The following is a 12,849-nucleotide window of genomic DNA, read 5'->3' on the forward strand; positions in this document are numbered from 1 at the left end:
GTACATTACACACTCCAATAGAATCCAGACACACAATGAAAAATACAGGAAACATTACTGCCTCCCAGACACAGAGACCAGTGGGAAGGGAGAGACGACACAATAGGACAATACAGAATGAGTCAGATCTTCAGAGCTCAGACATGTTCAACCTAAAACTAAGCTTGTAGCTCCAGACAGGGAAATTCACACCCAATGGAAATTGGGAGAAAAAAGCAACTTAGGAAGGGGAAATGTGAGAATGTTCGCTGCATGCTGGAACTGGCCTGTTCTTGTCCCCTGCCTCACTGTAACAAGACACATGTATAAGAAGCCATTTCATGCTCTCCTGAGGAAGCTGACCTGACCTCATGACTCTAAGAAACTGAAGGAAGGAGATATTGAAGCAAGAGCAGAGCAACCACTGACAAAATCCAAGGGATTGAGCTTGTCAAACTGAGCTGCAACCACGACTCTGTTAACTTATTTCAACTGCCACTTAGATGCAGTTGGAGAGAGGACCATGCCAGAGACTTCTTCAAACTGAATCTTAGGGGGTTTGATATTCTAGAGACCCAGGACACAGAATCAAATATCTCAGAGAAATTCTGGCACGAAATAGGAATAGTCAAGCTAGCAGAGTCCTACTGATAGTTTGTTCATAAGAGAAAATGACCTTTGAGAGCTGACGGCCCAAAGCAACTCAAGGAACTTGGTACTTGATGTACTCAGTGGAATAACGGCAATAGCCAACACTTATTGAAGGTCTGGTCTGCGCCAAGAACTGTTTCCTATGTGTGAGCTACCAAAACTTCATGGGGTTCATGGCATTCTCACTCAGAAAGTATCCTCTGTGGGGCATGAACTTAATATACACTCTGTGATTTCACCTTACGTTCCTTATTTATTAAGGAGGCCGAGTTCACTGGTGACAGTTGAGGTAAAAGAGTTGACTCTTATGTGGTCAGTTCTGTCTGAGTCTCTGACTAAGATTGTTTGCTGAGGAAATTTCTTCTTAATTTTTTAAAATGTAATCTTTATTATGTACATAGAAGTGTTTGTCTTCGTATGTGTAAGTGTATCACATGCATGCCTGGTGCCTACAGAGGTCAGAAGACAGTGTTGAATAGCCTTGAATTAAATTTATGGCTGGTTGTGAAAGGGTGTGTGTGTGTGTGTGTGTGTGTGTGTGTGTGTGTGTGTGTGTATCATTTGCAAAGGCACTGAGTGTTCTTAACCGCTGAGCCATCATTTCTCTACCCCCCCCTCCACCCCCTTACTCTTTAAACCGTCTAGGAAGGAAGTTTCCATAGAAACCTGTAATGTTCTATGTGGGGCTGTCAGCAAGCTCTGTACCCTGGCTTCCTATCATCGTGAAAATTGTCATTGTTTTTAATTAGATTTAACATGCCACCAAAAGAAAGTTCACAGAGAGAAATGGAGAGCAAAGATTGCAGTGTGGGCTTAGCCTCACATGCCCAGCACAGCCGCGTGCTAGATCGTTAACAACAGCAGACTGGGAAAAAGAAGAATGCCACGCATATGGAAAGATGACGCTGCTGCTGCTGTCCAAATGGGAAACATGGGTGGGGAAAATAATTCAGAGAAAGTGGGGGAAAGGAGAAAATGATCCCAAATCCCCAGCAGCTGCAAATAAGAAGCAAGTGAATCTGTTACCTTGGATGAACTCTAATTTCCTGCTCACAGATGGCAGGGTCCTGTTGAGACCCAGGATCCTGTCCAGGTGGAAGGCAAACACTTCACTCATGTCCAGAGGTTGCTTGAGAAGCCCACAGGGGCTAGGGCCGCAGCCAGGCACAGAGCCTGAGGTGCTTCCTTCCAACATCAGCAAGCGGGTACCACCTTCAAAGATGGTGGGTAGGATGCTAGCCACCTCACCATCAGCCAGGAGGCGCATTCTGCGGATGTCTTCTTTGCTCAGCCATGAGGGGGCGCTCTCGCTGTAAATCCTAATGTTACTCTCTGGGGCCCTAGGCTGCTGCAAGTTTGAACCTCTAGTTCTGACTCCAGGACCATGCAGCATCCTCCAGGGTCGTTCGCCAACCTTAGTCAGGTAACCCTGAACATAGCCAGGTACTTCAGCATCTGCTGCCCGTGCAACTTCCGGTTGTATAAGGGATGGTCTAACCAGCACCTCCTGATCAGGGGCTACAGATGCCACTGCATACTTCTTCCTGCGCTTGGGTTTCACTGTGCCACGGATATTCGCAGGCTTGCTGCGCTTGGAACGTAGAGTAATGTACACCACGTTGGGCTGCAATGTGCTTCCATTGCCCTGCGACTCTGGAGGGGCCAGGGTACCATCCAGGGGGATCTCCGGGAAGGGTACCTTGAAGATATCCTGGTTGTTGGGTGGCCCCCTGTTAGTTGCCTGCCCATGCTGGAAGGAGCCCCTGCCCACCTGGCTCACCAGAAAGCCCAGGTAGATGGCACAGGCAGTGCCCAGCAAGAGGTTCCGTCTGGTCCTGGGACGCCGGCTACTCCAAAGTTTACACACTCGTGGGGCGCACAGGGAGCAGACAAACCAGTTTATGAGTTGCCCCAGCTTGTCTGGACAGGTCATTTCTCTGCCGTTTCCACATGCTGAACTGAGTTTAAAGTCTGCAGCTGGCTCCTGGTGACATGATTCATGGCTTCCTGAATCCAGCCGCCCAGTCCGCTCCGATATCTAAGTGGTCTCCAACAGGCAGAGGTAAAAGAGAAGGGTCGCCGCGGGCTCTGGGAACGCTTTGTGCACTGACCACCGCAAGCCTTTTAAACTCCTATCAGCCTTCTCCAGGAGAAAGGGGGGCTGACTCTGGAAATGAATGGAAACAAAGTTGACTGAGTCACTAACTCAACCCATTTCAGTTCCTCTACAAGAGGAAAGAGGCGAGTAACCCTTTCCTTCCAGAAATTCTACCAAGTTTGGGGTAAAGTTTAAAACACGGAAGCAAGATAAGTGTGTGAGTCTGATTTCACTTTAAAGTAATGAAGATACGCTGCAAAGAGCATTTGGTAGCTCCGAGTGAAAGCCACTACATCTGGGAAGCAAAACTTTAAAACATCATCAACCAGGATCCCCTGCAGACCTCCTTTTGGTGATTCAGCAATAAGACAAGAAATGAATCCTTTTATGATTTTTATAGGCACTCTAATAACATAAGGTCTATATTAACTACTTGGGCAAAAACACCAAGAAGTAAGTTCACATTTAAACATATTCTCTTGTCTTCACAATATGTTCTATATGTTGGATTGTTACTTAACTGCCCCTTAACGTTTGTATAACTTGGATAGGGTAAGTTCTCTCTCTCTCTCTCTCTCTCTCTCTCTCTCTCTCTCTCTCTCTCTCTCTCACACACACACACACACACACACACACACACACACACAAATCCAATTACTTTTTATTTCTCTTCTTTCTACTAAAGAGAGTAAAATGAAAGAAAAGAATCTCCAGGTTTTTTCTTGCCTTGTCTTTTCTTCACAGTTTTAGAGGGAAAAAACTAGTTTTAAAAGAAAAATGAAACTTTACTTACACAGCTGGCCCCACGCTTAGCTCCAGGAAGAATGGAATCCCTGACTCTAATGCACAGAACTTTGAAAGGCTGAGGCACGTAAGGAGAACATATTTCATGGTCAAGAGTGTTCCACCTTTCAAACATCTCGGCTCAGCCTTAAAAGCAGCCGCCTTCTAACAGCGACGCAAAGTGACTTGTAAGCTGGCTGCTGCACCGTTTTCAGACACGCGAGGTTCTTTTTAAAGATGACTAGAAAAATAAAATTTAATTTTGAATTTCTCTAAACACAGCTCAGAGCCAATTTTCATTCAAACAACTTCTGCTTCCTTCAACCCCTGGGAGCCCTCTAGTGTCCCATTTGCTAAGCGACACAGAAGTGTCAGCCTTGGGAAGTTGCAGTGATCTGAAGTGTTTGCTGGAGTTGGTGGAGACCCCCGCGTTGCCAAATAAATACATTTGTAAAATGAGTGCCACTGACCCCTGCCTGACCCCGTGGAGTTGGGGAGGCGGAGCAGGACACCAGAGTCCAAGGGCCTGCAACTTACCTTACATCTGGGCTGTTTGCAGACTAACACTTGTCTCCCACCAGTCCTGGATGAGGGAAACGACCAGGAAGAGTAGACAAAACTAAGAAGGGGGTCACTGGGAATGAGTGGAAAACCGGAAGCGTGAGACAAGGGTGGGTGCGGGAGACGGGAAGGCACTTGCGGCATGCAAATGAACGCAGCAACAGCACTCAGAAGGCAGCCTGGACCCCTTCTGATTGGAGGTCTTCTAAAAACAGGTTAGTGATTGGCCTGGCTCATTTGCATGTCAGGGCACAAAGGCAGTATCAGATGACCTTGGGGTCTCAGTGAGCTTCCTTGTCTTTGCTTCTGCAGCAAACAGAATCAAACAACAAGCCACCAATGGGATAGGGAGGGTTTTCCCCCCTTTAAACAAAAGACTGTGATGTGGCGTGGGGAAATGAAAAGAATAGAATATATGCTGCATAATCCTAAAAATACTGTGTTACAACGCCAAAAAAAAAAAGTGAAGAATTTCCCGTTCTCAAACCTTTCTTCCTCTTTAAAAGTTCTGATACATAGGAAAAAGAAACAAAACAGAGGTGGACAGGCTTGAAGTTCTGACGGGCTTTGGCCAAACTCTGTGAGAAATTCAGGCTCTGAGGTCCATCTCTTTATGCTCCAAAACTCTTCAAGCATACTCCCCCAGCGTGGTTTTGTTTTCTGGAGAGTATCTCAGAAGTTTCTGAGAGGGGACAATGGCGGACCTGCTTTTTCAAAGCTATCTTATGCTGTCCGCATATTCAAAAGAGTCACTGACCTAAGTCTTCACAAAGGAAAGACGTGAGCTGAGACTCGGCTTGCTGACAGAGCAACTGGCTTGGCATGTGGGAGCTCTTAAGTCCCATTTTCAACAACATAAAATATAAATTAAAAAGTTAAAAATAAACACTTGGCAGAAGCCTCTTCCAGGCATTTTAGAAGCAATGTTAGGGGGTGCCTAGGAAGCAGGTAAAGGTTGTGTGAGCTGATAAATTTGGCTGATTCCTCTCTCACCTCAAAATAATGTTCATTATTAGGAAAGAACAGTTCAATCATCATTGTCCCCCTTCCATAACAATAGGGATTAGCAGGAGCTAAGCAATGTGGTCAGCAAAGGATAGTCAGAAAGTCTCCCCGCACTTGCTGTGGTGCACACTGGAACTGTCTAATCTTATTGAGAAGTCCACCGACATCCAAGAGCCAGACAGCTCACCCTGAGGGCTCCCCCTTGTGGTTAAAGGAGGCAGCCCTGATGGAAGGACCTTCTGGAATAATTGGTGGTATATTTGTCTCCTGTCCACACCTTACTGAATTTATCAAAGAACCTCCTACTGACACCAGTCATGCCAAGGCAAAGCCATTATTGTAGAATTTGGAACACGCATAAGAAATTACTTAGGTTGTAAAAATAAAGTCAGTACAGGAGATGAGACTCATTCAATGTAATCAGAAATCAATTAGTGTATCATTACTTCCACTGCCCATCAAACCTGTGCTGAGGCTTCATTACCCTCTTCACACCCCTGGTGGAAACTGCAGGTGGGATCTAGGACTCCTCTTTCTACACTGGGGTTGCCCTGGGAGGGGTTTAAAGTTTGTCAATTATCATTAGCCCTTGATGTCTCTGCATAACTTATTAAAATGTTTGATTCTGTAACACAGTCAAATCTTTTCATTTTAGAGTTGAATCATGATCCCTCTGCAGAAGCCATCTTGGCCTCTCAGAAGCTTGGCTAGGAGACGGGTGTAGCAGCACATGCCTACAATCCCAGCACTCTGGATCTGAAGAATAGGTTAGAGACCAGCTTGGTTTACATAGCAAGAACTTATCTCAAATCAAACACACACACACACACACACACACACACACACACACACACACACACACACACACACACACACGAAAAACTAGTAAAACAAAAAAGCAAGGTGACCCATTGGGTGTTTGTTTCCTGTGTAGTGAATTCATTCTGACCCCATCTACCTCCTCACCGAATGCTGAGCCTGGCTCCAGGTATCCCAGTGTTTGATAGAGTAGGTGTAGAGTAGAAAATCTCCCCTTTGAAACTGTTGTGAATCTACTGAGCAGTTCCCTAGGCATGGGGTATCTATACCCTCCAATGAGCATCTCGCAGTCTCTTCTAAGGGACCAATATCAAAGCATCTCTCCAACTGGCTATTGATGTCTCCTCGGACTCTGAGATCCATCATTCCACCATTGTACATGAGTTATTATGCCTCCCCTCTCCCAATTGTTCTCTCAAGTAGCAATATCAGAGGACCAGCAAACTGGCTTCCTCAGCCCTGCCTCGTAAGGGATGCAATTCAATAATCACCATTAGTACCCTTGGTTTACATGGGCAAACTCTCTTCATGTGGTGATGCAAAGCACACTTCATCTCAGAACATAAAACACAGTGAATGCCCATTTTTGGATATGTAACAAGTAACAAGCAAGGGTCAACCAAGGAAAGGGAAGATTTAGTGAGTGACTTTCCAGTGAAGAGTCCTTATTTTGCAAATAGCTTTCAGAAGGTTGGAAGGGTTGAGTCCACAGGGGCACACAGTGGTACACCTGACAGGAGGCAGGAACTACAATTTTCTGGACTTACAATTCTACTGTAGCCTCCCTCCTGCTTCCCTCACCAAAATTACTCATGTGTTTGCTGATGTTCTCACTCCAGGCCATGCTGCCCTGCCAAGGAACTGAAGTGCTCTCTACTTCATAGTCCTTGAAATACTGTGACACAGATTCGTAATTGGTAATAAGGAATAGGGTTTTGACTAGGTTTTGTTTTGTTTGGGGGGGGTCTTTTTATGTTTTTGTTATTGTTGCTGCTGTTTGGTTGGTGGTGATCTCGCTGTTATTTTGAGTCAGGGTCTAGCCTAGAATTCACAGCAATCCTCCTGCCTCACTCAGGTTCACAAATGCTAACATTACAAGTATGAGCCACCATACTAGCTTGCAACTGTCATATTTTATTTTTGCTAAAACTGTGTGCAAAGAGTCACATTTCTTACATTGTTTTGTAGAAATCTGTGGACATCCAGGCAGAAGGAGAAACCATCCATACTGAGCTACATGTCTACACTGACCGGCAGTGGAATAAGCCTTTCAGGAGAACCTGTCTCCTCAGAGATGTCCTTATAAATCTATGACGTGATACTGTGAAGTGTCAAAGCTTGTAATTGCTCATACATAATCCAGGGATACAGTGGCCATATTACCAGGAGATGTCTCATTGGCTTAAATGTGTTCTTCATCTGTGACTAAAACTGATTAAGAGGAAATGTATGCTCCTGCCCTAATCCCAGTAATGTCCCGCCACAGTCCATTTAGCCTAATTTCCCTAGAAAGATGAGTATCATTTCTTTAAAGCTATGTGTTAGAATGGTCTTGTTCTATTACCAGAAATGTTTGCATGAACAGACCATACCATAACACATAAAATATATGCCAGCAGTCAGATGTCATAGCACATGCCTATAAAACCAGCAATTGGAAGGAAACGACAAGGGGTCTCTATGAGTTCAAAGCCAGCCTGGTCTACATAGCAAATTCCAGAACAGCCAGAGATACATAGGAAGACCCTGTGTCAACGCTCCACAAATATATAGCAGCCAATTTAACTTAAGTTTAAAGAAAGAAGGATTTTTAAAGTTGTTATTTCACCTCTTAATCATTATGTGTTTTATGAATATTAGAATAATTAACACTTGCTCCAATTCAGCGTTACCGAGTTCTTTAAATTTATTTTTAGATCTATTATTCATTTATTGTGTATGAACATTTTGCCTATATGTATGTTGTGTGCCGTGTGTGTGTGTGTGTGTGTGTGTGTGTGTGTGTGTGTGTGTGTGTGTGTGTGTGTGTTGCCCTTGGAAGTCAGAAGACAGTGACGGGTACTGGAAACTGAACTCGGGTCCCATACAAGGGCAGCTGTGTTCTTCTCCAATGAGTCAATCCGTTGGCCCCATCAGGGAAAAAAAATCTGGAAAATTAACTGAAGACTATGTAAACTATTACTAAAATATGCAGAGAATCTAGACAACTGAATGCTTCTATTTCAGAGATGGGCACCGAGTCCTCAGTGTGCAGCCTCAGCCCCTGCCAGCAGACCACTCAGGGAAGAAGCAGTGGCTACATACTCTGGCCCCAGGATACCCTCAGCCAAGAGGGAAGCACACAGCAGTAGATCTGCGTCTTGGCACATAAGTAAAGATTGCTCAACACTGACTCAACGCTTGGGCCCCTAGCAAGAAATTACACCAGAACTGTAAATCATCTCCCCTTACCTCGGGCACAGTTTATACAACAGAAAATAAGCTGTGAGGTTGTATTTGAAGAAAGGAAGGCCTCTTAGCTATGCTAGATTAAATTTGGCACACTAGAAATGCTTTGGAAATATAAATAAACATGATACAAAATGCAGGAGGAAAAAGATGGAGAAAAGTAGGATTTCTCATTCATTTAAATCTGCTGATTTTGAGAGTTTATATGCCACTTTCTATGATTCAAATAAGTGCAGCATATCTGATATGTGGACGAGTAGCTGCACATACATGTGATATGAACTAATCAAAAACCTAGATTAGGAAAGGCAGCCTAGAATAACATCACAATCCCTGCCCACCAACCATTCTCAACTCTACAGCTCTAATACATTCATGGTAACTGAAGGAAGACCCTGAGAGAGGCACTTTCATGTATTTTGAGGTCGTGTATTCTGAGATACAAGCAACACATGTGGGCTCTGGCTGAGGTGATGTGGTATAGGATATGATGGCACTTTGTGCACTCTCTCTGTCTTTCTCTGTCTTTCTGTCTCTCTCTCCCTCTTCCTCTTTCTCTGTCTTTCTGTCTCTCTCTCCCTCTTCCTCTTTCTCTTTCTCTGTCTCTGTCTCTCTCTGTCTCTGTCTCTCCCTCTTTCCCTCCTTCTCCCTCTCCCTCTCTGTGTCTCTGTGTGTGTCTCTCTCTCCCTCTCCCTCTTCTTCTTTCTCTGTTTCTTTGTCTCTCTGTCTGTCTCTATCTCTGTCTTTCTCTCTCTGTCTCTCTCTCTGTCTCTCTCCCTCCCTCTTCCTCTCCCTCTCTGTCTCTCTCTGTCTCTCTCTCTCTGTCTCTCTCTGTCTCTCTCTCTGTCTCTCTGTCTCTCTCTGTCTCTGTCTCTGTCTCTGTCTCTCTCTCTCTCTCTCTCTCTCTCTCTCTCTCTCTCTCTCTCTCTCTCTCTCTCTCCGCTCAGGCACATCTAGAAGTTGTCTAGATGGAGCATAACAGGACAGCATCCACAGGGTGAACCATGTCCTACATGGAGACAGCAGCAGTGACAGGTGCAGCGGAGACTTGCCCTTAAGCCGCTTCACAGACAGGAAGCATGCACAAACAAGGCTTATGTGTAGTAACCAGAACTGACAGGGTTATAAGCGTATGAGTGACAAGCCTTGACACCCCTGAGACACAATTAAGAGCTTTATTGAGGGTGCTGCTGGGCTTATCTCAGGCAGGAGAGTGACAGCCTGCAATTCAAAGTCATTCCCACTGAAGCATGCTTGGTGAGCCCACAGACTGAAAGAAGTTGGCCCCTGGAATCAGAATCAGTACAGGACATACCCAGACACCAAATTCTTAGCACAAAGGAGATTTATGGCAAACAAGGCAGGGAGACTGCAAAGGCGGTGGTGGCGGTGGCGGAGGTGGCCGTGGCAGCAAACACACGCATGAAAAGCAAGAGAAGCAAGATAGACAAAAAAGCAAATGAGGGTGTTTCTGCAGGAGTGGGTTTTTAAGGAGAAAGGCGGCGGGGGGGGGGCAGGTGGGAGGAGTCTGTGCTAGAGTGAACTGGTAAATCCTCATTGGACAAACTAGCCAAATCATGAATTTGATCATTGGACGTCAGTATTTTGTCTCAGAAACGAGTCGGTGACCAAATAAGGGAATAGACCTCGGGGCTAGCTTTAGGAATGTGATGAATTTTAGCAAGGAAGAGGAAAAGAGATAAAAATGTAACACCTGATTTCTTTAAAATGTTTGCCATGGTCAGGCCTGTGTTTGCCATGCTTTGTCTGGTTAGAACTGCTGAATGGTGGTCAAAAACCAAGGTTTCTGTGGAAGGCATAAATTTCTAAGGCATTTGATCTGGTTAGGTTGTTGCTGTTGTTGTTGTTGTTGTTGTTGTTGTTGTTGTTGTTGTTGTTGTTTCTGTTGTTGTTGTTGTTAACTAGATACAAACGAGAGTAAATTGGAAAGAGAGAACCTCAGTGGAGAAACTACTTCGGCAGATCGGCCTGTTGGAGCATTTCGTTGGATAATGACTGATGTGGAAGGACCCAGCCCACTATAGGCAGTGCCACCCTAGGGCAAGTGGTCCTAGCACCTATAAGTAGGCTGAGCAAGTCAGGGGAAACGCCGTAACTAATGTTCCTCCATGGTTTCTGCTCCAATCCCAGCCCCCAGGTTCCTCCTTGAGCTCCTGCCCCATGTCCCTCACTGATGGACTGTAACCCTTTCATAGCAATATGGCCGTTTCCATAGCAATAGAGAACAAACTGAGACAACATCACTTGGCTCAATAATATCTCAGTAAATGTTGGGTAAATGAATTCATGCTTGAATATATTAAATAATAAGCTAAGCTCCTGGCCGATGCATCTCAGATCACGGCCGTGCCCCACCTCATAGCTACAACTGGAACTTTCCTAAAAGAGCAACCCCCTGACTGTATCCCCAGATCAACCAAAATGGAAACTTTGGATGCAAGTACCAGTATCTGAATTGACACAGGGGATCCAAACATTGAGAACCGCCATCTTTGATGAGACTCCACAAGCCATGGAGCAGGATTCGAGGGAAAGAAGATGCTCGAGGAGGCAGGACCAATAAAACCAAAAGCCGTGAGAAGATTCAAAGTCACAGCCACGTTGGCAATTTATCTATGGCTGCTCTACGCTGCCCCCTCCTGAGGGTTCAGTTCCCTTCCTATCCCTTCAGTCACTGAATTCACAGGAGCAAAATATGTTAATACCATATTCTGCCTGGCCACTCAACATCACTTCCCCGGCCCTATGGATTCAGCCTCTTTCTCGAAACAAGGCTCTAACATGTAGATAGGAAATACTGTCTTTCAAAATTCAGCCTATCAGTTTGTAAAGTTTATACATACAGTTTTTCACACATCGTCATGCATGGCTCAGTCACAGTAGAAAAAAAATCTGAGAAGGATCATAGTACCCATCTATAGGATGAAAACCAAGAATAAATGGCTGGGTGTGGATAGGCTATCTAAGGAAAGCACCCAGAAGAAAACCACCCCGTGCTAACTGCAGCCTTCTATACTAAAACTACACTGTTTCCCAAGGCACTGCTCAGGGCCCATGCTCACATAACTTGTAGAGCAACCAAAATGTAGAAACCTGAAAGCTTTTTATTAGAAGCCTGGAATCTGTTCTAAAGCAAAAGGGGAAAGGGTACACAAGGTTCAGAAGAGCAATAAATGTCCTCAGGAGAGTGAGTGGTCTTTCCCTAACTGCCACACACCTTCGCTCTTCCTCGACAGGAGAGAAAGCATCGGATTTCAGTTCTTTAGAGAACGGAGCCATCCTTGACTGCAGTAATCACCAGCTCAGAGGCAATTCCTTGTTTCATTTTTGCACTAATTGCTCACAACACAGAAGTAGGCAATAGAGTTTATGATTGCCAATTTGCATTTCATTAGGTGAGGTTAAGGAATCTGTAAGCAAAAATTCTTACTTCGGCTAGGTGCTTTGGGCAAGATATCGAAAAGTACTTTTTCCTCATCTGAAAACGTCGGATGGTTTCATGTCGTTCACGGGGTGATTCTAAAACTAGACCTTACCTGTAAGGCACTTACCACAGTGATTAGAAGGATGTTAGCGCTCATTCATTCTCCCTGCCTCCGGTAATAGCTAAACTTTCTACACGGACCATAAGAAAACAGGCAAAGCTAAAGCCCGTGATCGGTGCATGATTCCAAGTTCATGGCACGGTTGTCAGAAGTTACTAATGTAACACATTACCAAGAATTTGCTTCACGATTATATCCTATAATTGGGAGTATATTTTCCATGCTGCTTTGGATTCAATTCATGGGTGAGGTTTGCCTTTTAAAATTATAAGCAGTTAGTGGTAATCTGCACAGCGGCAGTTAGTGCCTTGGCAACATGATTGAAATCGGAAGGCTTTGTCACAAAAAGGTATTAAGTGTGAATCAGAAAGTGTAGCGTTTTCTTCCAGGTAATTTGCTGCTTTTAAGCTAAATAGGACACACTTCTCCTAAGCCTCTGGTAATACAGAACAGGGGCTGGGAAGAAGGCCTTGGGCAGGCATAAAGACATGAGTTCATATCCCCAGTACCCACCTAAAAAGCCAGGTGCTACAGCACATGCATGTAACCCCACCACTATAGGGACAAAGACAAAGGGATCCCTGGAACTCTCTGGCCGGTCCTTATAGCTAATCATTTTAGGCTCAGTGAGAAGCCACTTCTCAAAAGGTAGAGATGTGTGGCTCTGGAAGAAACCTGATGTCGATCTCTGGCCTCCACATGTATACGCACACTCACAAATATACCCACACTCACATACACGTGTACACACACACACACACACACACACACACACACACACACACCACACGCTACCAGAACAATGGTGATGACAATAATAGTAAATATATTAATATTAAATTTACTATTCTTAATAATAGCACCTACCCTATTAGGTAGGTGTGAGGAATAAGTTAATTAATACATGAAACTTTCCTATAACAACAAACAAACAAGTAA

The 12,849-nt window shown here is 44.7% G+C and overlaps 1 protein-coding gene across 1 annotated transcript in view; it reads right to left on the reverse strand.

Annotated features, from left to right (window-relative positions):
• Gask1b (golgi associated kinase 1B) overlaps positions 1-3,705 on the reverse strand; it is a 55,325-nt gene extending 51,620 nt beyond the window's left edge. Inside the window, exons 1-2 of the mRNA XM_032898203.1 lie at positions 3,522-3,705; positions 1,657-2,797 (exon numbers count right to left, since the gene is read on the reverse strand). Of these exons, the coding sequence (XP_032754094.1) occupies positions 1,657-2,563 (907 nt within the window). The 5' untranslated portion in view covers positions 2,564-2,797; positions 3,522-3,705. The remainder of the gene's footprint in view (positions 1-1,656; positions 2,798-3,521) is intronic.
• Positions 3,706-12,849: the final 9,144 nt, after the last annotated feature.

Source organism: Rattus rattus, chromosome 3 (assembly GCF_011064425.1).
Source record: "Rattus rattus isolate New Zealand chromosome 3, Rrattus_CSIRO_v1, whole genome shotgun sequence".
NCBI classification, from domain to species: Eukaryota; Metazoa; Chordata; class Mammalia; order Rodentia; family Muridae; genus Rattus; species Rattus rattus.